The sequence below is a fragment of the Tursiops truncatus genome, chromosome 11 (genome assembly GCF_011762595.2).
Source record: "Tursiops truncatus isolate mTurTru1 chromosome 11, mTurTru1.mat.Y, whole genome shotgun sequence".
In the NCBI taxonomy this organism is placed as follows: domain Eukaryota; kingdom Metazoa; phylum Chordata; class Mammalia; order Artiodactyla; family Delphinidae; genus Tursiops; species Tursiops truncatus.
Window position 1 is genome coordinate 69,319,090 of NC_047044.1, and position 26,696 is coordinate 69,345,785.

Below are 26,696 nucleotides of genomic sequence, written 5' to 3' on the forward strand. Positions count from 1 at the left end.
AGAATGGTAAAAAGATGAGCCAATTGTATGAAATTTCAACTGCTCAGAAAATAATTTCAGCATATTGACTGGTAGTCCACAATATATAAGTAGGCTGTTGTCATTAACTGATTAATACCCAAACTATATCCTCTTTCCAGATATAATTTTCTCTGTGCAAAAGTAGAAAACAGTTAAAACTCATTTATGATAAATAGACTCAGACAAAATACTAATACTGAAATAAAGCATTAAAGAAATTCCAATATATTCAAGTTCAATCACTAAAGCTATAGGAATCATATGAATATCACTGAGAGCTGAAGTAAGTAGCTATATATGTATTACACAGATTTTAGGAACTGTACCAGGCACTGGGGACCCAATGGTGAACCACACGCATGCAGTCCCTGCCGTTACGGAACTCTCAGGCTAGTGGGAGAGGTTGATATTAAACATACAGATAAAACATGTAGCCAATGGTGTGTGCAGGGAGACTAGGAGTCTACTTAGTCCAAGCAAGAGACAGTGGTGACTTAGATAAGGCGGGAGCAGGGGAAGGGTCACAAATTCAACATGCACAAGAGTGCAGTTTTGTAGACTCAACGAAACAAGGTAAATGTTTGACTAATGAGTGTGAGAGATGGTGGATGACAAGATGATACCCAGAATTCTGGCCACGATGAATTACTGAAATAAGAAAAATAGATCTGAGAAATAGGGACAGGGTGGGAGATCCACATTTAGACTTGACAGTGCTATATTTGAGATGCTCATGTAATATCTTGGTAGGCAACAACAGATACTGGTGATAATATCAGAAGAGATTTTTGGCTATAACTATAAATTTGTCTGTAAACAGGAAGTATTTAAAAGCCTTGGGTATAGATGAAAACAAAGAATAAAAAGTGCAGAAGGCCCAGAATCTAGGGTTATAAAACTGCCACACTGAGAAGGAAATGGGCTGAGAATAGAGTGGCCACAGAAACATGAGGCACAGGTGAGTAAGTTATCAGGGAAGGCAATGAAAGCGTGCTCCAAGAAGGAGAATAAAGGTTTCATACAGCGAAAGTAAATGAGCTCTTCCTGATAACTTACTCAGGAAATGGAGAAGAACAGGCCCACATTCAGAGGAAAGACTGCCTATTTTCTCTGGAGGGAATGGAAAGATGAAATGCTGAACTACAGTTTCCTAATCCTGACACCAGATGGCAGTAAAATCACAACAGCACAGTTCAGAGCTATCAGAGCGGCTTGGGGTGGCTAGATACACATGGGGGAAGTGCACATCAGATTTCAACATCTCAGAGCAGAGCAACGTCTCTCCTCTCCTTCACATCAACATCTCCTACTGACCATCAGATTAAACAAAACATCACCACAGGCATCATCTACCATAAGTATATGGTACTACTTTGATAAAGTGGTAATATTAGCCAAGTCATTTATTCATGTGTGTATGTATACATATTTTTTCATATCTATATATCTATGTCCCAATATATGAAAGGCACTATGAGGAATTACTCTGGCTCTGAAGAAGCTTAATATCTAATTGGGGGGATGGGGAGTAAATGTTCCAAAAGGCTGGTACTGTAATTTAGAAGAGACATATATACATATTAATAGATGAAAAACTGACCAAGGAGTCTTTAAGCAAAGGTGAAATTTAGATCAATACTGTCTAAGAGAAATATAATCAAGGCACACATGATGTAGTCATATTTCAAAAGTAAAGAGAAACAGGTGAAATTAATTTTAGCAATATTTTACTTAACCCAATATATCTAAAATATTAGCAACATGTAATCAATATTAAAAAATTTAGTGAGATAGTTTATATTCTCCCTTTCATCTTACAGCTTGAAAATCCAGTATGTATTTTACACTTACACAATATCTCAGTCTGACTGGCCACATTTTAAGTGCTCAACAGGCACATTCAGCTAGTGGCTCCCGTATGAACAGCACAGAGTTAGATGGTGGGAAAGGCATTCCAAGCTTCAAGAAAAAGTAGAGAAGGATTAAAGGATATTATGCACACAAGAAGAGAAGTAGTCAGAACAGTGAAAACTTAAAAAAGTAGTAACTAAAAAACAAAGGAAGAAATTTTTGAAAAGGGAAAATGTAGTTAATATCAAATACTGCAGAGGCTGGAACAGATCTTCATATTTAAAACCTAAGAGTCACATGACCAGTGAGTGGGCTGTCCAGTAAAACTTTGGAAACCAAATCAGACTATAAGAAATTATGACCTATCTACTAACAGAGTTAAACTATTACTTTTCTTCTAAAAAAAAAGTTTGGTAGAGGGAAGAAGGAAGAGAATTGGGACAATACTCTGAGGAAAGGGGCTTACTTGGTCATATTTGGAAGTTGGGGGGAAAAGGCTAATTTCCTATAGATGGAGAAACTGATAAACCAAGACACAAAAATGGTAACTGAAAAAGGAGCCAAAAATCACCAGGAAAAAAATGGGACAAAAGAACTAAGTAGAAGAGAATAGCACTGAAGGCAAGAAGAGAAGAACACAAAAAGGATAAAGAGGAAAATTTTCATTTCAAGAAGAAAAAATATGAGAAATCTCTCTTCAGAAGTCCTTTACCTCAGTAACATAATTCTAGAAGTCATTAATAGAAGGTAAAGAAAGTAAGGACACGAACAGACGCTTAAGGCAGAGTGGAAAGTATCTGTCCTTTGGGGGAATGTATTCATTTGAGCAGTGTTCCTCAAAATACAGGTCCCCAGACCTTCATCAGCATTACCTTGGGAAGGTGACAGAAATTCAAATTCAGGGCATCAAACCACACCTACTGAATCAGAATCTCTGGGAGTGAGACCAAGAATTCCAGGCTTTAACAAGGCTCTCCAGGTGATTCTGATGCACAGGAAACTTTGAGAAGGACTGAACTAGACAAACTAACGTCTAAGAGCTGTGTACAAATAAATATGGTATCTTTAAGTCAAAAACAGAAACTCAGGGCTAATGATAGAGGCAGAACATTTTCCAGGGATGATGATTGTAGGGTTTGACCATGCCAGTGGAGAGCTAAAGAGTTGAAAACACAAGAAAGAACTGGTGTTAATTAAGAGCATCATCAAATCAGGACAGGAAGGGATGGAGGAGAAGACTATATGCCAGAAACTATAATAATCCAGGAACAAGAAATGGGGTCCTGGAAATTCATCAAAGAGTACAAAGATGAGGACAGGTGGTACAAATGGAGAAGTTCAGAGACGACACTGGAACTGTGGCTTGGAGGAGGTAATAAGGAGCAAGAAGTATGCCCAGAACTCATCTCAAGAATCAAGGAATTAGGAGGCAAGTGAGTTGGGAGGTAAGTGGTTTCAACCCTTGGAAGTTAGGCTCCTGTTGCAGAAAATGGATGGAAAGAACAAGAGAAAATATATCCACTCTACTTTGATACTAAAAGACCAAGTCTTTGCCCTCACTGGGCAATGGAGAAGACATATAAATACAACATTTCAGATTGACAGGCAGTTTAAAGAAAGGTAGATGTGAGGGAGGTTATTTTTGATGGGATGATCAGGAAGAACATCTCTGAGAAGGTAATATCTGAGCAGAGATATAACAGAGGGGATGGAACCCAACAAAGAATGAGGCAGTAGAGAGATCTGATGTACATTTACAATGATCACTCTAACTGCTCTGTGAAGGCATCATATGTTGGTGCCAAGGACACAATGATGAGTCAGAGAGCTTTCTTGGCGTTTATAGAATTATACAGCACCTACATTTCAAATATAATACTAGCCCTATGTATAGGACTTAACAGAAGCATAAGTAGTAGAGGAAGGAAAGAGACTGTTAAGGCCCTCTGTGAACTAGCCTCCTAAGTACTAAAAGCCCCTCCCAAAGTAACTACTGACTCCATGTCCTTGAACAAGTTACTTAACCTCCTTATGCCTTAATTTCATCATCTACAAGGTGGGGATAATAACAGTACCTACTTACAGCTGCAAGGAGTAAATGAGATATTATATGTAAAGCACTTAGAACAGGGCCTGGTACACAGCACTCAACAGATGTTAGCTAATTCTATTGACAGTATTACCCCACTATGATTTCCATCAAATCAGTATAAAGGCTTATTCAAGAAATTAGCTAAGCGTGCCAATACAACCGCTTGATAGCTTTGTCATTCAGAAAAACTATGAAATCTTACATGTTTGTAAGAGTTTAAAACCTACTCAAAATAATAAAACCTCCAGAACAAGACTTCCACTTGACTTCGCAAGCAATTTGCTTTACAGAAGATGAACTGTGGATAATTCAATGTAAAGAATGGCAGTTATGGAGTTCTGTACACAGATGAAACACATATAAAGTGAAAAGTAGGCAGAATGGCCATTCGCTAGACTAGGGGTCAACAAACATTTGCTTAAAGGTCCAACTACAAATATCTTAGGTTTTGTGGGCTATATGGTCTCCATCACAACTCCTCAACACTCCACTCTAACACAACAGCAGCCACAGATGATATGTAAACCAATGTGTGTGGCTGTGTTCCAATAAAACTTTATTTACAAAAATAGACAGCTGGTCAGATTTGGCCCATGGGTTATAATTTGCTGATCCCAATGTCAAGTATGTACTTCCTGAAGGTTTCCAAACACAATTTATTAAAGAATAAAAAGTTTACCTATAGCTTCCTTTTTCTTACAGAACACAAAGAAAAGTATGGGGATTTTTTTCACCCTACCCCTTGCAAATATCTCAAGATTTTTATGCTTTAGAAGTTTAATTGTATTTTGGAGAGCAAATTCATTACATAATGATAGAAATATGTTTTGGCTGATTCATATTTTCTACCAGAGACCTGACTTTATATGTTTATAATGTAACTGTAAATATACAAATTTAGTATTTATTTACTTATAATATAAAAAAGCCTTTCTCAAAATATGTTCCACAAAATACTAAGCCACAACTGTGGGAAACACTGAGTTTAATAAAATTAAACACCTTTATTTACAGTGACACTTCTCAGAGCATCCTCTGCAGGAAGACACAGACCCAAAAATTAGTTCATCTGCTCATGTATGGCCTTTGATCTTAATTTACTTCCTAACTCCTTTAAGCACAGCAACTTTACAATGAATATGGTATCTATGACTATAGTTTTAAGCTTTAGTCTTTTCATTATCCGTTATCTTATTTTTAACCTTCCCCCAAACACATGGATCCTCAAGTTATAAAATATTTTACCTAACTTTGAGACAATGTGGGGAAGAGGGTGATAGATTCTCTTTCCTTTAACACATACCATGACAAATTCAGGCTGACTAAAAAGCTAAATGTTTGGAAGGAAGGAATAGGAGAAAAAGACCTGTCTCTCTATCTGTCTGTCTGTCTGTCTCTCTCTCTCTCTCTCTCTCTCTATATATATATATTTAAAAGATACTAAATAATTATAAGTCTACAGGAAGAAACCACTGTGTATCAAAATACCAAGTTTAAACTACATACAAAAAAAGAGCCTAAAGTTGAAAATGTAATTAGATTTAAAGCAAATTTCCAATTAAGAGGGAAAATTCCAACATCTGATGGCAATCTTAAATGTTAGTCTTTAATAATTTAATGAATGTTGACAAACCTTTGAACAAGATGAAAACACCAATAAAAAGTAGATGAAGGATATGAAGATAAATCAATGAAAGACAAATGTATCATCTCACTAAATATTTAATATAACTCAAGTTATTTTAATTTTTTCCTATCAAATAGGCAAATGATCCCATCCAATAGTGAAAACTAGGGTGGGATATATAAGCCTCATCATAATACACAATTTGGGTTGGGCTGGAAATTGCTAGGGATTTACTGGTCCTAAAAATACTACTCTAGTCCATAAAACAGAGTTAGACTTCAAGGTCCACACTGACTGTCAGAATGCCTTTCTTATCTTTAAATAACAAGTTTCCTTTCTCTCTTCCTCTATTTATATTCTGTACAAATCTCACTTTTTCTAGGCTCAATCTAAAGTTACAAAATGCTACACAATACTTTGAATTCCTTCTTTTTCTTGGCGTAACACCTGGTTAATTTAGTTTGCGCTTGGTTTCAAATGTCAACCAGAAGAGTTTCTTTGAGAGAAAAAAGTTACTGTTATCAAAACAATCCAGTAATCCATAAATAAGATGGGTGTCTTAATATATATCACTGGTGCACGTCATATTAGTTTTATGACACAACTGAGTCTTAATTTTCTTAAATTTTTGTCTTCCACTATAATTTATGCCAGACTTAGGTAAAAATGGATATACTACAAGGGCTTAGCTGTTTTGTTCTTTTTTTCTTTAAATTAAGATAATATGGCAAGGACAAATTGAGCAACCTTGTATCTTTTACCTTATACCTAAACAAAAACCTTTCACTTCTATTTCTTTGGCATAAAATGTAATGTGAGAGTGCAATGAGTTTTTAAAGCATGTAATTCAACAGAAAGTCAACAGTGCTTTCATCTGTAAACTTATTCCTAGTAAAATCAAGGAATTTTTTCCTTTCTTTTCAGATGATTTCTATAATGTGATTGTAGTACTTCATAATGTAAGTTTTAAATTTTTATTTAATTAGAAATTAGTTAAGCTTTTTTTTTTCATTTCATTGATTGATAGTTCCTATTTATCAAGTGGAAGACCAAATATTTCACAATTATTTAGTAAATCAGTTTGACTATTATGAAAAACTTATGTAACTAAATATTTTCTGATGTCAATATTCTAAGTTCCCTATTTTAGATTTTAAAAATTGATCTTCCATTACTCAAAGCCACCTCCCTCCAACACCAACCTTCCAATCCAAAAAGAAATCTGGATAGCTAATATTCTCCACAGTAATTAAGTAGCTGTAATTATACTTCAAAGAGGAAAAGCAACCTCTAGAAACAGTTTCCTGATGCTTAATGTACTCAAGTGAGGAGTACAACTATTATTACTGCTCTGAGAATCTGATACTCTAAATGCAAAAAAAACCTACTTATCCAAATTATGAATATGAAAAACAGTCAAAATATATGCAAGGATAAAAAAGGATTCTATTAAGTGAGGCTCCTTAGTATATTGATGGTTCTCAAGTGACAGTAATTTTGCTCCAAGCAGGACATGTGGCAATACCTGAAGACATGACATTTTTTACTGTCACAACAGGGGGATACTATTAGCATCTAGTGGGTAAAGGTCAGGGGTGCTGCTAAACAACCTACAATAAACAGGACAGACCCCCTCAATAAAAAACTGCCCAGCTCAAAATGCCAATAGTGTCAAAGTTCAGAAATCCTGAGACAGACACACGTGCATGCACCCACGCGGACACACACACACACACACACACACACACACTCAAATTTAATCTATCAGTTTAAGAAATAAGAAGAAACATTCTAAAGCTTTCTTGGAACCACTTAACGATTCTAAAATGTTACTTTATAACATACCTAACTTCAAGTATTAAAATTCCTTCAACTCTTCTAAACATTCAAATTATATGTTACATTTTCAAGTAAAGTATTTTCTACTCTATTTTCAATCTTTAATTTATATACAGTCCAATAGTTAAGAGCACAGACTCTGGAACAAGTCTGCCAGGGTTCAAATCCTGGCTTCATCATTTGGTTACCATGGGAGAGGTGTGACAGTTACTTAACTTCTCTGTGCCTGTTTCGTCATCTATAAAACGGGAATGATGGATTAAGAGGAATAATGCCTACATAATTCATAATACATAATAAGTATTCATACTTATTAACTCAAATTTTAAAAAAAAACACTGAAAATACCAAGTGTTGACAAGGATGTGGAACAAATGAAATTCACATGTGTTGCGGATGGGAATATAAATGGGTGCAAAGCTGCTAGCTCTCAGTCCACAAATCACCACAGACTAGCAAATGCACATCATCATCAGTGACGAATCGCACTGCATTTTTCAAAGGCTTTTGGATTAATCACGGTGCATCTGTTACTCAGTTCATACACAGACAACAAAGCACGTAGTTTTGTTGCCTTCTTGTTCCCAGTGATAAACCCACGTGATATTTTATAAAAATGGATAATTGAAAGAAAATTAGTCAACAAAGACAAAAGTGCAGCCAAGAAACAAAGTGACAATGGTAGGAGTGGAATTCAAATTGAATGTAAATGGAGTTACCGAAGAAACATGTGACCATAGGAATGTTGACAATGTTGCCTTCAAGATATACAGCCTCAGGAAATTGGTGAAGGCAAGCTTATTGAAGGCAAACAACAAAAGGGACTGTGACAAAAAAGGATGAAGATGTCCCAGAGGAAGTGAGGCTAACAAAAAAATTCCATTAAAGGAACTCTCAGAGAAATTTCACAACAATGAAAATGCAAAGGATAAAATGTCGGAAACTGATCCAAACTCAGAATGGAGTACGTATGACCATTCACCAAGGCATAAAAAAGATGCTTGCTTCAAGAAGACGACAAACACTGTTCAAACTACTCTTGATAAGTTTTTTTACAAAGAAATAAAACTCAAACTCTCAATGTTTCTAATGTTATAAATTACAGTGTATTAAATGAATATTAGTTTTACCATTTATTTTACTTCCCTATACATTTCTATTGAAAGAGTTTGATGTATTGACAAAAAGTTTTGCAAGTCACAACGACTGTAATTATTCTCATTGACTATTAAGATGGCTTTATGTCAGAATAATGATCACCTTTGGAGAGGAAGGAGAAAATAACTCTATAGGAGTTATGAATAGGAGCATGAAGAAGCTTCTGGGATGCAAGTAATGTTCTATTTCTTAACCTGGATGTGGTTACACTTACGGTTAACACTGAGCTATACACCTTGATTTGTGTACTTTATGTATGTTATATGCTCTAATAAGTGTCTATGAAAAAGAAAGCTATTGGGACTTCCCTGGTGGCGCAGTGGTTAAGAATCCATCTGCCAATGCAGGGGACACAGGTTCGATCCCTGGTCCGGGAAGATCCCACATGCCGCAGAGCCAACAAGCCCATGCACCACAACTACTGAGCCTGCACTCTAGTGCCCGCAAGCCACAACTACTGAAGCCCATGCACTCTAGGGCCGGTGCTCCACAAGAGAAGCCACTGCTATGAGAAGCCCAAGCACTGCAACGAAGAGTAGCCCCCAATCGCCGCAACTAGAGAAAGCCTGTATGCAGCAACGAAGACCCAACGCAGCAAAAAAAAAGGTGCTTATTTTCCTCTAAAAATGTGATATATAAAAATTTAGCTCCTTATCACTTAAAATGATGTGAAGGGATTTTTTAAAGAAAGCAAAAAGGGACTTCCCTGGTGGCGCAGTGGTTGAGAGTCCGCCTGCCGATGCAGGGGACAGGGGTTCATGCCCCGGTCCGGGAAGATCCCACATGCAGCGGAGCAGCTAGGTCCGTGAGCCATGGCCACTGAGCCTGCGCGTCCGGAGCCTGTGCTCCGCAACGGGGCAGGCCACAACAGTGAGAGGCCCGCGAACCACCAAAAATAAAAATAAAAAATAAGAAACCAAACAGAACTTTCATCTTCGAGAAAAGAATTTTCATTTTTAATATTTATTTTAAGGGAAAACAAATTGTAAGACTAACTACTATCTAAAAATCATTATTATATTTTAAAGATTTATTTCAAACACCCGAACAGCATAGCATTACTCGCCAAACCCAAGATAAGGCAGCCTTGTCAACTTCAACTACCAACGTGGTGCCAGGTAATCTTCCCAGAGGATCACCAAGAAATCAGTAAAATATGATTAGCTTCCTCCACCTCAGGATATTCTCTCTGCAAAGGCAAACCTTATAATATGTCTTGACCAAGAAATAATCCAACTTATATTTTGTTGCTATTTATTTTTCCATTATTCAGAAAAATGCTATACCTTAACAAAGCAATTCTTAACCTTCAACATTATTTCCAAATATGAGTCTCTTCACCTGACCTGCAGAATAGTGCACAGATTCGAAGACAATCTTTTATAGACAAAACATTTAAAAAAAAATAATCCTTTGTAACAATATATAAAATTTAAAGATTTTTTTTTGTCTCCCATAGTTTTTCTTAAATCTTTGGTGCCTGCTACTGTATGTATGCAGCTAAACGTTATCAAATGACTAATGAATAAGCAAACACAAAATAATTTTTTTTTTTTTTTTTTTTTTGCGGTACGCGGGCCTCTCACTATTGTGGCCTCTCCCGTTGTGGAGCTGCGGATGCGCAGGCTCAGCGGCCATGCCTCACGGGCCTAGCCGCTCCACAGCATGTGGGATCTTCCTGGACCGGGGCACGAAGCCGTGTTCCCTGCATCGGCAGGCGGACTCTCAACCACTGCGCCACCAGGGAAGCCCACAAAATAATTATTAACAGAAAAATGTTAAGTCTTCCGTTGCCCTTGCTTTAACAGCTTGTATTTCTGTAAACTCACTCATGGTTTTACTCTGTACCATATATTTAATAGATATTTTATACTAATAAAATCTTTGACATATCATTTTTTAAATATTTCTGTTTCATAGAGTTTGACCTAAAGATACCATTACTTCAAGGCTCACCTCGATTTTTGCTACTTCAATAAAATACCACTACTACATTTAAGAAATATTTCTACGTCCAAAAATGGGGAACTAAATAATTCTAATTTGACTGCTGAAAAAAATCTAGAGAAACTGGACAAAAGATTTGTTTTTTAGTAATCTGCTCAGAGCCATCAGAGAGCTAAAAACATAGTAAAGAACTATGGATCCAAAGTACAAGAGAAGTAGGAAGCCCAGATTGCTGAGCCTGTCTTTTTTGGGCTGCTTTTGCTTTTATATATCTGCCAATTTCAGAAACAGTAGTTGAGAGGATGAAAAGCTGAGAAATAATTCTGATGGCTTCACAGAATTAGGATATAAAGATCTTCCTAAGGGTTACACAATGAGCAGGGTGAACTGGAAGTAGACTCGCCTGGCTTCATATGACCTAATTTCCCTTAGGTTGACCCTGAACTGCTAATGACTAACCCTCTATTTGAAATACTTAGAGATTTCTGTCTTCTTGATCACTAATTAAGATTCCTTAAAATTATTTCAGATGTAAAAATCCCATTTTAACAAGAAAATCTAAGTATTTAAAATCGCGTAAGTAAAATAAATTTAAGTTAAACATTCTTAAATACAGAACTGTCTCCTGAAGAATGGTACAAATTAAAACAAACCCACATATACAACTGTCATTTAGTACTTAAAATGCAAAACATAAAATCTCTATAGTTTATCATTAGTTTGTCCAAAAAAAGTTAAAAGAATCGATTGAATAAGTATCACAGCTTTATTCATACTTTTTTCTTTTAAAGTGCGTTAGTCCCAACACTCATTATTAGCTATAAAATTCAATTAATATCAACTAGTATAATTTTCTTTATGCAAGTATCATCCTGATTTTAAGAAAGAATTTTGTTTAAAGATGCCCCTGAGGCGTGCTAAACACAGCAACATGATACTGGGAACTTGAGCACATTTTAATTGTCATTCCATAATTCACAGGGTATAACTCTGCACTGCAAGTAAGACGAAGTTCCATTTACTGCACAAAGAAAACTTACATCAAAAGCCTTCAAACTCTAAAGTTTCTAGCTATGTTGAAAACGAGGATATCAACATATATAATGAATCCAATCAAAAAAGAGAAGAAATATAAGTACAACTAGAATGCTTACTATGAGGCCTCTCCCAAAAAAACATATATTTAACAGAACTGATCATTTTTATTATCAAAAAAGTATATAACTTGAGAGCTAGGACAGCATCTTTGGCTGTGTCACAAACATTTCAGCCATAATGCTGGACATATATATAGGGGGCAAAGTAACCTAGAGAATGGAAGATGGGAAGAACTAATATGCTATAAGGCACTGTTTCTCAAAATGTGAACCTGGGAGAATCGACACTATAATTACCTTGAATGCTGGTTTCAAAAGCAAACTTAAAAAGTTCAGGATTCTCACCTGTTAATATACACCCCCAAACTAATTCCACCCCTCACACCAAGCCAGACAAATTGTGATCAACCTCTCAGTTTCAGCAGATGTATGTTTACTGGTTAAGAGTAAAAATCAAAGGCAAAGATACAATGGGAGGGAACAAGGGGGAGAAAGCAAGCATTTTACTTCTTATTCAGGACCTCATATTTCTTTCCTTCCCGCATTCAACACTCAGAAATACTTCACACAAAATACTGGCTACTTCATTTCTTGTCAACAAGAACTTCAAAAAGGAATTAAATTTTCAAGAATCATTTAGAGAGAGCAGCTTGGTAACTAGTAGAGCAGGGTTAAGAATAAGTTAAGTGCAGACCTCAAATATCTGTTTTTAAATGTGGAATAAGAGAACGAGGGGTACTGTTACTTAAGCTAAGGGATTTCCCGCATTACTTTTTATTCTATACTACCCCAAAATCAAGTAACTGTCTTATACCAGAGTTGAGATGGAAGTTTGGGGACCCAGTGCAGAGTTCTTTCCACAAAACCACATCTTTACAGTTAAAAGTAATCTGGGAATGAGATATGGGCTGAGATCTCCCAGCTAGAATATAGATCTTTTCTGTGTTATTCACAATTTGATCACTGACACCTAAAACAGTGCCTAATGTTATTAAGGAAAAACGTTCCTAACTTGCTATAACAAAAATACCAAAAAATGTAATGTTGAGTCATTACACAAAAGAAGTCTATCTAACCACCAAGAAACAGTCTAGGGCAGGCCTTCCAAGGTGAGAGACTCTGCTCCATGCATCATCCAAGAACCCTGGCTGACCACTCTGCTATTTCAACATGTGGCTTCCAAGGTCACATGCCTGCTGCCATTGCATTCCAGGGTCCACCCTGCAACACGGGAAAAGGTAAATGCTTGTGGAAGAATATGTGTAGAAACAGAACTCCTACTCACATTATTCTGGAGATAAATAGTTACATGGCCACACCTAGCTGGAAGGAAGGCTGGGAAACGTAGTCTACCTACATGCCTAAGATGTGTGAAGAAGAGCTTGAAGTCTTTTCAAGAATGATGAAATAAAAAGTTTTCAATGAAAAGTCTGGGATTCCCAAGTGAAAATGTGTCTAACAGGCAGTTGGATGTGGAAATGTTGAGCTCAGAAAACAAGCCAAGGCCAGAGATACAGATTTGTCTGCCATCAGCAACAGACAGTACAGGTCAGAGATTCTCAAAGTTCAGTCCTCAGACCCTCTGCATCACAATCATCCAGGGGGCCTGTGAAAAATACAGATGATTCAGATTCTAAGGCTCCATTTACTGAATCAGAATCTCTTGAGATGAAGACTGGTAATCTTCATTTTTAATGAGCTCCTAAGCAATTCTTACGAACACAAGTTTTAGAAACATAAGCAAAGGGAATAACTGCTGTCAAAAATAAAAGATTCAAGATGAAGTTAGCACAAATGAGAGAAGGTGCCAAGAAGTCACTGTTAACATGATCCCGCAGTCTCTGGACTGTTGTCGAGCCATACTACCTATTAGATCAACGGTTCTCAAGTCTAGCTTCACATTAGAACATCTGATGAGCTTTTAAAAAATACTGATGCACCGGTCCCACCCAAGACCAATTACATCACATCACCAAGTGTGAGGACCAGGAATTATGGAGTATTCTTTTTTTTAAAAAAAGCTTTACACCTAATTCAGAGTACAGCCAGGATTGAGAAACGCCATTATGAGACAGCTGCTTTTACATGCTCTTCATTTCGGAGTCCCAGATTATTGCCCTACTCCAGAGATCACAAACCCTTGTTTTAATTAGCTGTGAACGCTGAAAAATCAAGAGATCTAACATTTTTTTAAAATCTGGATTTCTGACTTCTTTTGAAGCAGGCCACAGTGGCCTTATATTATTAAACAGCAAAGATCAGCTGGTACCAGGTAGCAGCTGCTCCAATCTGACCCTTGGCATTCGTTTACATTCCCTAACTGGCCACCGTAGGCACATGAGTTACTGCCATTGATAGACAGGGGCATTATTACCACAGATAAACAAATATGTTAACTACTCACCTGTAAGTATTACAAGTACTTTATGCTTAATAACTGTATTTGTTTCACTCACGTAACAAAAATATAGTAATCTGAGTCAATCTTGTAATGTTTTCATATCAGCTTCTTCATAAACCAATCCCTCCAACTTTCTTTAACTGAAGCCTGGCAATGGAACACAAATACTATCTCCCCTCAAACTCCTGAGTAATAAGTGCACATTGATGACTTTACCTCAAGCTCCTGAGGTATATGGGGCAGAGGATTATGTTCTAAATCCTCCATCCTCTAAAAAATGGGAGAAAGGGCCCGACAACTCCTTATTTAAAGTAATGGCTTCCCACTGTAACCCCACATTGCCTATATTACCAACGTTCTGGGAATTTTCCCACATTTCCTAAAGCCTTTAACTCAATGACACACTGTAACACTGTAACATATCCTATGCACTGTAACATATCCTATCCACATCATGAGTGACTTTCAGAATTCATGTGGATCATCTGTGCAGCACGGTAGCAATTCCTTGACCACCTCCTACCTCTTCACAATACTTAGGCACTCCCTGAAATCCAAAACCTTGCCACTTATTACCCAGAGGTGCTCTTCATCAGAATCCAATACTGCATTCTTATCACAATGTCTTATCCTTCAGTTTTCTCACTCCTACAATAACTCCACCTACACCTCATGGATACCTTAAGTCTCCTATATTTCCTAGCAATCCAGGAACCCCATTCTTATTGTGCTTCCAGCCTAAATTAGTGTTTGAAATACTTTATGAAAACCACTAACTTTCCCTCCTGGCAATTCTGATACATCGTCTAAGGCAACCCAAAGCCTGAGTTAATTCCAAAATCTGTGATTTTTTTCACTGATACAGTTGGGTTGCCATATCCTAGAGAAATTACACAAGCCTACAGATTGGTCCCCCTTTGGATACATGGTCTCTGACTTCCACCGTGCCTTCAACTCCACTAGTAATATTTTTATTTATCATTAGTGAGCTCCATCTCCCATTCATGCCAGTAAGTATTCTATATGTTGATAATTCTCCCCAAGTCCTTTAACCTAGCACCAAACTTTTCACTCTCAATGAGTTGCCTTACATACTGAAAAATACAGCAATCTTTAGGCATGAACTACCTCAACTGCCAGCCCACACCCGTCTCCCCCAATTTGCCTTCATCTGCCCACCCCTAATTTTGTCCTTCCTTTCTTGGTATATAACTCTCTCCTCCCCACCATTAAAAGTTAGACCTTCTTAAATTGGAAGATTGGGATTAACATATACACACTACTATGTATAAAACAGATAACTAGTAAGAACCTACTGTATAGCACAGGGAACTCCACTCAAACTCTGTAATGACCTATAATGGAAAAGAGTGGATATATGTATAACTGATTCTCTTTGCTGTACAGCAGAAGCTAACACAACATTGTAAATCAACTATACTCCAATAAAAGTTAGTTAAAATAACAAAACTATCTGTCAGGATGCCACACCACAGCTACCTAAAAAAAAAAAGTTAGCCCTTCTATCAATGGTGTTCATCCTCGTCCTCATTCACCTGCTTCATCAGTTATCCCTTTTCTGTCTTGTATCTTCAACCTCTCTTTCCCTGCAACCTATAAATATGCTCAAATTACTGATCAGCTAAAAAAAGGTTTTAGGTGATCTCCCTTTAGCCAGTGTCCTTCTCCAGCTAACAACACTGCCTACTTTCCATCCCAGTTAAGTATTTTTAAAAAAGTTATCCACCCAGGCTGAATCTAGCCCCTTCACATGTCATTCATCCTGACACTGCCAAACCCAAGAGATATTTTAATCTTTATATCACTGAAATACTCAGTTGTATTAGACATCGGTGACCCATAATATCGTTTTAAAAAGCTTTATTTTCCACCACTCCCGTAAAAGTGTTCCCTAGGGTTCTGACCTTAGTCCACTGCTCTTGTCTAACTATACCTTGGACAACCTCAATTTTGAATGCAGCTCCTCCCTTGAAACCATTCCTCCTATACTGCCAATCTCAGATAATGGTATTATTACACACACAGTAAACAAACAAAAAATCCAGATATTCCCCTTTTTTTCTTTTATTTAATAAATTTATTTATTTTATTTATTGATTTTTGGCTGCATTGGGTCTTCATTGCTGTGCGTGGGCTTTCTCTAGTTGCAGCGAGCGGCGACTACTCTTTGTTGCGGTGCGCGGGCTTCTCGTTGCGGTGGCTTCTCTTGTTGCGGAGCATGGGCTCTAGGCGCACGGGCTTCAGTAGTTGTGGCACGCGGGCTTCAGTAGTTGTGGCCCTCAGGCTCTAGAGCGTAGGCTCAGTAGTTGTGGCGCACGGGCTTAGTTGCTCCACGTCATGTGGGATCTTCCCGGACCAGGGATCGAACCTGTGTCCCCTGATCCAGGTTCTCATCGCTGTCGTTGTCTTCCATGTCTGAGTTGATCACAACGCGGCCTTTCCACTTCTTTACCATCGTGGTCCCCCGGCTCCCATGCCAGACACCGCCCGGACTCCAGATATTCCCCTCTTCTTTATTCCCACATCCAACAACCACATCTTGCTGATTTTTCACTTCCTAAGCATTTATCAAATTTAACCCTTTTCCTCCACCCCTAACTCCCTTTCTCCAATTAAGATATTCATGGTTTCTTATTCTATCTCTAGTGCCATCTTTATTTTTTTTTAATTTATTTATTTTTGGCTGCGTTGGGTCTCTGATGCTGTGTGCAGGCTTTCTCTAGTTGCGGTGAGCAGCGGCTACTCTTCACTACGGTGTGTGGGCTTCTCATTGCGTGGCTTCTCTTGTTTCAGGGCACGGGCTCTAGGCGCCCGGGCTTCAAGAGTTGTGGCTCGCGGGCTCTGGAGCACAGGCTCAGCAGTTGTGGCGCACGAGCTTAGTTGCTCTGCGGCATGTGAGATCTTCCTGGACCAGGGCTCGAACCCGTGTCCCCTGCATTGGCAGGCGGATTCTTAACCACTGCGCCACCAGGGAAGCCCTAGTGCCATCTTTAAAAGTCATCCCCTACAATGAAGACAAGCTACAACCTGACTGCGTTACTGGAGCCCCCCCCTTTCTACCAAGCTAAAATTTTTCAGTAGTTCCCCGCAGTTAACAGAATAAAACCCAGACTTCTTAGTTATAGTTTAATCCACAGTTCCCCAGCTCTTACATAATCACCCATTAATAGCTCTACACATCATGCTTTACACAGCTTTGCTCATGCTCTTCCCTTTGCAGGAATACGGTCCCTGTTACTCTTTTTCTGATTACCTCTTACTTTTCCTTCAGGTTCTGTTCAAATTATCCACCCCTACCAGAAACTTTTAATAAAACCTCAGTACAGGATAAGTGCTTATTTGTCTTCAGCACTTGATGAAACTTCAGCACATATTATATTATGCTATGTACTTGTGCATCTATTTCACTACCTAGACTGTAAGTCAGTGATACAAACACAGTGGCCTACACATAGTAAACACTCAATAAACATTTGTACCCCTGAACTAAATAGAAAAAGATGGGGCTTCCCTGGTGGTGCAGTGTTTGGGAGTCTGGCTGCCAATGCGGGGGACATGGGTTCGAGCCCTGGTCTGGGGGGATCCCACATGCCACAGAGCGGCTAGGCCCGTGAGCCACAACTACTGAGCCTGCACGTTTGGAGCCTGTGCTCCGCAACGGGAGAGGCCGCGAAAGTGAGAGGCCGGAGCACCGCGATTAAGAGTGGCCCCCGCTTGCCGCAACTGGAGAAAGCCCTCACACGGAAACGAAGACCCAACACAGCCATAAATAAATTAATTAACTAATTTTAGAAAAAAAGAAAAAAAGATATTATACAGTATTTTTCTCCATCAAACAGATTATCACCTAAGAAGATAAAATAGCTATAATAAAATTAAAAATTAAATCTACTCTTTTAAAAAAATCAATACGTATGAAATACTTAACTAAATCAAAATTTTCCATATGTGAATGCAGGAAAAAAATACAGTATTTAAAAATAAAGTATACTGACCACTTGGTGACACTCTTGTTCCATATTTTTAGATATTATTTAGTACTTTAAATAAATTCCATCCTAAGGTTTATTATAAGACCTCATAAGTACAGGGGGAAAAGTGACTGTTAAAAATAACCTCATTCTATCTAAATCAATAAAGTATGACATGCTCCTTGAATACAAAATGAAAAAAATCCTAACATATTCTGAATTTCATCTACAAGTGTGTTTTGAACAAATAGATAATATAATCACTGAGTAAATACAGAACCAAGATTAGTAGGCAATGATATACTTGAAATGTACCAGGCATGTGGCTCTATTAAATAAGAAAGTGAGGGAGGGGATATGGGGACATATGTATACATATAGCTGATTCACCTTGTTGTACAGAAGAAACTAACACAACATTGTAAAGTAATTATACTCCAGTAAAGATATTAAAAAAAAAGAAGAAAGTGACAAGCCGGGGGTGGGGGTTGTTGCATGAGGATGATAGAAAACTTGATACATTCTCTTTTCCTCTGTTAACTGTTATTTCATCCAGTTGCTTCCAGTGATTCCACAGTCCCATTAATAAAACATATTTGAATATAAACCACTAATACACACACACACACACACACACACACACACGCTAGATTTATAAAGTACGTAATGTGCTACAATATGAAACACATAAAACAGAACGTTCCACTGCCAGTAACAGACCTGTGGAAGATGGTGTGAAAGCAAGGCACCCCAGCAGCAGCCAGTGATGGCAATCCGCAAAAGGAAGGTGCTGGGGAGTATGAGAAGAAAGACCGACAGGGTCAGAGGATTAACTATGTACAGGAATGTAAGCAAATATATTGAGGGTGCTGGTTTCAGGTCTGAGATCAGATTTTACTCTATTTACAAGCTAATGAGTTAGACCGTTACTGTTTCATGGATGCCTGCAGAAGACACAAGACTCTTGGGTCAGAGACAAAGTACTTAATACATCAGCATAGCAAACAACATAAGCACTGGCACATTTGTGTCAGTTTCCCCAGGTCCCAAGTCCCACAGGGATGATATGATATGAGCCCAGATAGATGCACATGTCATGGGTTTGGTTCATAACTGAGGAACACTGAACTTGGGGAACCCAAGTAAAAAACCACTATTTTTACCCCAAGCAATAAGCAAGACTGCTCTTTGACACAGAGAGTGATATTACCTTATCCTTCAAGAGTGCTTGCTCACTACACACTCAGCTCTGAGAAATAATATGGATAAAAAGTGATCAGGGCCTTGCACTCCTGGTGTAACTTGGCCAGATGTGTAGCAGTGCAAGAGACCCATGGAGGACTGTCTCTACCAACAAATGGAAGCCAGGTTTCTCACTGATGAAGAAGCAGGGTAAAATATGGAAAAGATACTGCCATGAACTCATATATGTAAATACTGTATAAAAATAAATACAGACGTAAAGGTGTGTGTGTGTGTGTGTGTGTGTGTGTGTGTGTGCACGTGCATACATGCACGCACCTAGTGTCCAGATCTTGGTTATAAAAAACCACTCTCCACTAAAGAGAACCTGTGTTCCTTAGAGAAATTGCTGATTTTAGGGTCAGGGCAGGGAAAGTATAAAAAGGACCATGAACATCTTTCAGCAGAAATAATCAAAAAATGAGGTGGATAAGTCAAAACAACACAGGTGATCTTAATTTGGCAATAAATTCTTACATGACACAAAAACATTAGCAACAAAAGGAAAAATAGATACATTAGATTTTATCAAATTTAAAAATTTTGTACATCAAAAGTGGACTTATCCAGGGCTTCTCTGGTGGCGCAGTGGTTGAGAGTCCGCCTGCCGATGCAGGGGACATGGGTTCGTACCCCAGTCCGGGAAGATCCCACATGCCGTGGAGCGGCTAGGCCCGTGAGGCATGGCCGTTGAGCCTGTGCGTCCGCAGCTCCGCAACAGTGAGAGGCCCGCATACCCCAAAAAAAAAAAAAAAAAAAAAAAAGTTTTGGAAATAGTGGAGATGGTTGTACAACACTGTAAATGTAATTAATGCCAGTGAATTGTATAACTGAAAATGGTTACAATGGCATATTTTATGTCATATATATTCTACCACAACATAATATTTTTTAAAAAAAAACACAGAAGTTACTTTGAAGGGATTCACACTGGCCAAATTTGGGCATCAAAATAATAGTGGCAACAGATTATACCACAAAGAACAAAGTTTTGTTTGTTTTTTAAAGGGGCTGGTGGAGAGAAGAGAAAGCTCTTCTCACAACAGAATGCCTGCATAATAAATATAGAAAGAAGCACCTAATTACAGAATCACCCATTTAAAAGCATCTCATTAATAATTAATTCAGGCAAGAAACATCAATGGATGCTAAAACTAGGGGGTGAAAGTGGGATGAAGAATGGCATAATCACATACTTTCAAAGTATCTCCCCACAAACACTAACTTTAAGGGAGAAGGCTAACTTCACAGTGAAGAAACTTCACAGGCCCCATCTTAATCAAGTGATAAAAGACAACAATACTAATAAGGGGACAAATCAACAGCATGTGCAACCTAACAGGATGCAATACAAAGAAGACAGCATCACTTCAGAAACTGCATCAGAAAAAAATGCATAACCTGGATCTAATCACGAAGAAACAATAGAAAAACCCAAATTGAGAAACATTCTATAAAATGTCTGTCCTGTATTCACTTTGCCAAAAACAGCCATAAAAATCAAGGAAAGACTGAGAAACTGTTCCAGATTAAGGAAGTCTACAAAAACATGACCCATGAGGTCAGATAGATCTTTTTGCTATAAAGTGCATTACTGGGGCAGTGTTGGAGACATTAATGGGGTCTCTGGTGAAGGATTACAGGAATTCTTTGAATTATTCTTGCAACTTTTTTAAATTTTAAAAACTGTTTCAAATAAAATATTTTAAATGTTCTAATATTTCCTTCCCACAATAAGGAATTATTATGTATACCCCACTGACAAAAACAAAAACACTGACTAGCATGGTTCTCCTAATTGCTCAGAACATTATTCTCTTACAAAAATACACAACTACTCTCTTTGTCTGGTTTACAATGCAGTAATTTTTCCCCCTAGAACAACAGTTATTTTCCACTCACAAAGTCTTTTAGGTAGAAGCTCCAGAAAGATGCCAGCCAGCAAAAGCTATAGTTTTTGTGATAGTGTAAAATGTGAAATGTTACTGAAGACATCCAGACATCAAGTGAAGGTACAGGAAGGTGCTGAAGTAGAAGCACTTTCTACTCCACTACGCTGTTTTATTTTTCTTCATAAAAATTATGGTTTTTTTTTATCTGTTACTATCTATAATCTATAGTAAAATGTAGGCCTCGTGAAAGTAGGAGCTTATTGTCTCCAGAGGCTAGAAGAGTACCTGACATAGTAAACACTATGTAAGTGTTTGGTAAACACTTACCAAATGAATGAATATACCATATAGAATTAACTCTATACCCTGAAAAGTTAACATTTATTAAATGATTACTATGCGACAGGCATGGTAAAATATGCATTGTATGTGTAAAATCACTTAATCCTTTTTTAAAGTTGAAGTATAGTTGATTTACAATATTGTGTTAGTTTCAGCTGTGCAGCATAGTGATTCAGTATTTTTGCAGTTTATATTCCATTACAGGTTACTTCAAGATAATGGGTATAATTCCCTATGCTATATAGTATTGGGCTGGCCAAAAAGTGCCTTCTGTTTTTAAGTAAAAATAAAAGACACATTTTTCATTTTCACCAAGAACTTTATTGAACAACGTATTCACCTTTTTGTTTCATTACCTTCCGCCATTTTTCAGGCAACTTCATAATTCCATCTTCCCAACACTTTTTATCTTTTTGAGCAAAGAACTGTTCCAGGTGCCTTTTACAGTCTTCCAGGGAACTGAAATTTTGTCCATTAAGAGAATTTTGTAAAGACCAAAATAAATGGAAATCTGAAGGTGCAACGTCTGGTGAATATGGCAGATGAATCAGAACTTCCCAGCCAAACTGTACGTTTTTGCTTGGTCATTAAAGAAACATGCGTTCTTGTGTTATCCTGATGGAAGGTTATGCATTTTCTGTTGACTAATTCCAGATGCTTTTTGTCAAGTGTTGCTTTCAGTTGGTCTAACTGGGAGAACTACTTGTTGGAATTAATCGTTTGGTTTTCCAGAAGGAGCTCATAATCCCACCATATACACAACATCACCTTCTTTGATGAAGACCGGCCTTTGGTGTGGTTGGTGGTGGTTCATTTCACTTGCCCCACGATCTCTTGCTCCACATTGTTGTACAGTATCCACTTTTCATTGCCCGACACAATTTGTTTTAAAAACAGAACGTTTTCATTACGTTTAAGTAGAGAATCGCATGTGGAAATATGGTCAAGGAGGTTTTCTTCGTTTTGCTTATGTGGAACCCAAATATCAAAGTGATTAACATAGCCAAGCTGGTGCAATTGATTTTAAATGCTTGATTTGGATATTTTGAGTATGTCGGCTATCTCCCATGTGGTATAATGTTGATTGTTCTCAATTAATGTCTCAATTTGATCGCTATCAACTTCAAATGGTCTACCCGCGAGTGGAGCATCGTCCAGCGAGAAATCTCAAACACGAAACTTCCCACACCACTTTTGACATGTTCAATCAGTCACAGCACCTTCTCCATATACTGCATAAATCTTTTTTGCGTTTCAGTTGCGTTTTCACCTTTCTTGAAATAATAAAGCATAATATGCCAAAAATGTTGCTTTTTTTCTTCCATCTTCAGTATTAAAATGGCTACATAAAAATTCACCAATTTTGATGTCTTTTTTTTTTTAATGCACGCTGATATGACAGCGGTCACATACAATCTAACAAAATTGTTTCAAATGAAGTTAAAGACAACTAAGTTCTACTAGAGCCATCTTACGGAAAAAAACCGAACAAACCTTTTGGCCAACCCAGTATATAGTTGTTTTTTATCTGTTTTATACTGATACACAGTAGTTTGTATCTGTTAATCCCATACCTCTAATTTGTCCCTTCCACCTTCCCTCTCCCTTTAGGTAACCAGTTTGTTTTCTATAACAGTGAATCTGTTTCTGTTTTGTATATACATTCCTTTGTATTATTTGTTAGTTACCACATTTAAGTGATACAGCACTTGTCTTTCTCTGACTTATTTCACCTAGCATAATATTCTCTAGGTCCATCCATGTTGCTGCAAATGGCAGTATTTCATTCTTTTTTTTATAGTTCAGTAATATTCTATTGTGTGTATATATATATATATATATATATATATATATATATATATATATATATATACCATGTCTTCTTAATTCATTCGTCTGTTGATGGGCACTTGGGTTGCTTCCATGTCCCGGCTATTATAAATAGTGCTTCTATGAACACTGAAATGCATGTATATATCCAGAAAAAATTCAAGAAGAAAATATCTTATTTTAATGCTCATGGTACAGATAAGAAAACTGATCAACTAATGATCAATGAATTTCAAACAGTAGAGTAAGAATACAGGCAACATTCTCTGATCAGAGAATAACTAGAATATACTATGTCAGAATCAGTATAAAATTGCTACATATCTGAATCAGTGGGATACAGTTACAATGCTTAAAGGAAATTTCAAAACTTTACTTATGTTAATAAATAAGAAAAACACTTCACAAGGGTAAGAATGGCCATCAACAAAAACATCTACAAACAATAAATGCGGAGAGGATGTGGAGAAAAGGGAATCTTCCTACACTGCTGGCAGGAATGTAAACTGGTATAGCCACTATGGAGAACAGTATGGAGGTTCCTTAAAAAACTAAAAATAGAACTACCATATGACTCAGCAATCCCACTCCTGGGCATATACACAGAGAAAACCATAACTCGAAAAGATACATGCACTCCAATGTTCACTGCAGCGCTATTTACAATAGCCAGGACATGGAAGCAACCTAAATGTCCATCAACAGAGGAATGGGTAAAGAAGATATAGTACATATACATACAATGGAATATTACTCAGCCATAAAAAAGAACAAAATAATGCCATCTGCAGCAACATGGATGAACCTAGAGACTGTCATACTGAGTGAAGTAAGTCAGACACAGAAAGACAAATATCATATTTGTGGAATCTAAATCTTATATGTGGAGTCTAAAAAAAGGGTACAAATAAACTTATTTACAAAACAGAAGTAAAGTCACGGATGTAGAAAACAAACTTATGGTTACCAGTGGATGGGGGGTGGGGTTAAACTGGGAGGTTGGGATTGACATTTACAATACTATATATAAAACAGATAAATAATAACCTGCTGTTATAGCACAGGGAACTCTGTTCAATACTCTGTAATGGCCTATATGGGGAAAGAATCTGAAAAAAAAAAAAAGAGTGGATATATGTATAATTGATTCACTTTGCTGTACACCTGAAACTAACACAACATTGTAAATCAATTATACTCCAATAAAAATTTTAAAAATATAAAATAAAAACTGCTTCACCAATGAGAAATAAAAAAGAAAAACAGGGCTTCCCTGGTGGCGCAGTGGTTGAGAGTCCGCCTGCCGATGCAGGGGACACGGGTTCATGCCCCAGTCCGGGAAGATCCCACATGCAGCTCAGCGGCTGGGCCCGTGAGCCATGGCCACTGAGCCTGCGCGTCCGGAGCCTGTGCTCTGCAACGGGAGAGGCCCGCGTACCGCAAAAAAAAAAGAAAAGAAAAAAAAGAAAAACAAATTAAACTTGAATTAAAATATTAGATTTTTAAAATGAAAGCATAAGTGTTTTAGGCTTTTAGAAAGCAAACTGGAAACATCTATTAAAATTTAAAATATATACGCCCTTTGACCCAGAAACTCCACTTTTGGCAATCTATCCCATAGAAACCAAAGTACTGTTTCTTAAAGATATTATGTACTCAGATTTATTGCAGCACTGTTTTGTATTGGAAACAGCGTGAATGTTCATCAATAGGTGAACAACTAAATTATTTGGTATAGCCACAAAATGGGACATTACTTGGCCACTAAAAACATTCAAATTAAAGGTAAACCAAATAACTCGGAGGGATTTTCATAAGCCTCTGAAGGAGAAAAGCAACTTAGAGAAAAGTGTGTGTAACATGATCTCATTAACAAAAATCAAATACCCCAAATGCCTATGAATATGGAGAAAAGTAGAATATACACCAAGCTGTTAATATAGCTGTTAAGACTGAGGAGTCACATATATGATTTTATTTCATTTATGTAAAATTATACACAGGCACAGGGAAAAAAATGCTAAAAAAGACAAAAAGAAAAAAGATAAAAACAGAAACTCTTATTTTAAACAATAAAAAACAACAGAATTAAAATAATCCAAGAGCTGTTTCAAAAAACAAAAGAGCTGTTTATTTAGGGAGAAATATAAACCATTAGCTAATCTAACCAAAAGCTGTGTTTTTTTTTTTTTTAATTTTGCTTTTCATATTCAGGTCTCTATTATATCAGATTATTTATGTTGACATGCCAGGCTTCCAATTTCACATTTTTTTCCCCCAAGTGGATAGCAGTTTGTCCCAGTACTATTTATTAAAAAGTTCATTCTTTCCCCATTTGACTTTTAATACTACTAATATCCTAAATTCCTTGACATATCTAGGTTTGCTTCCAGATTCCCTATTCTATTTCACTGTTTACATTACTACAGCTTTAATAAGTTTTGATATATGGCATATTCAGTCTTCACATGTTTTTCAATATCTAGGTTTGCTTCCAGATTCCCTATTCTATTTCACTGTTTACATTACTACAGCTTTAATAAATTTTGATATATGGCATATTCAGTCTTCACATGTTTTTCAATATCTAGGTTTGCTTCCAGATTCCCTATTCTGTTTCACTGTTTACATTACTACAGCTTTAATAAGTTTTGATATATGGCATATTCAGTCTTCACACGTTTTTCAATACTATTTTTGCTATTTGGCCCCTCACTCTTCATATTAATTTTAGAATCAGTTTGCCAACTTCTATGCAAAAAAAAAAAAAAAAATCCTGGAATTTAGACTGGAACCACATTGAATTCACACCTGAATCTGAAGAGAAATGACATATTTGTGATACTGTCTCTTCATAGCCAAGGATGCTGTGCTGCTCCTTTTACTCAGGACTTTAAAATGTTCCTTAGAAATGACTTGTAATTTCATCCAAATAGGTCTCACACACTTCAGTTAAATTTATTCTTATTACTCCTTATAGTTTTCATACTATAGTATTTTTCTAATTAATTAATTAATTTATATATATATATATAGAGGCTGCGTTGGGTCTTCGTTGCTGCGCATGAGTTTTCTGTAGTTGCAGCGAGCCAGGGCTACTCTTCGTTGAGGTGCGTGGACTTCTCATTGCGGTGGCTTCTCTTGTTGCAGAGCACAGGCTCTAGGCGTGCGGGCTTCAGTAGTTGTGGCATGCAGGCTCAGTAGTTGTGGTTTGCGGGCTCTAGAGCACAGGCTCAGTAGTTGTGGCGCATGGGCTTAGCTGCTCCGTGGCATGTGGGATCTTCCTGGACCAGGGCTTAAACCTGTATCCCCTGCATTGGCAGGCAGATTCTAAACCACTGCGCCACCAGGGAAGTCCCTGCTAT

At 37.4% G+C, this 26,696-nt stretch overlaps 1 protein-coding gene across 13 annotated transcripts in view; it reads right to left on the reverse strand.

The window, feature by feature from the left end:
* The window catches only part of PPHLN1 (periphilin 1), a 157,877-nt gene that overhangs the window by 84,757 nt on the left and 46,424 nt on the right, over positions 1 to 26,696 (reverse strand). The window contains exon 1 of one of the 13 annotated variants that reach the window (XM_073788820.1): positions 19,817 to 20,044. The exons of the other annotated variants lie outside the window; for them this stretch is intronic. Within the exon in view, the coding sequence (XP_073644921.1) occupies positions 19,817 to 19,923 (107 nt within the window). The 5' untranslated portion in view covers positions 19,924 to 20,044. Of the gene's footprint in view, positions 1 to 19,816; positions 20,045 to 26,696 lie in introns of those variants that run through there. 13 annotated transcript variants of the gene reach the window in all.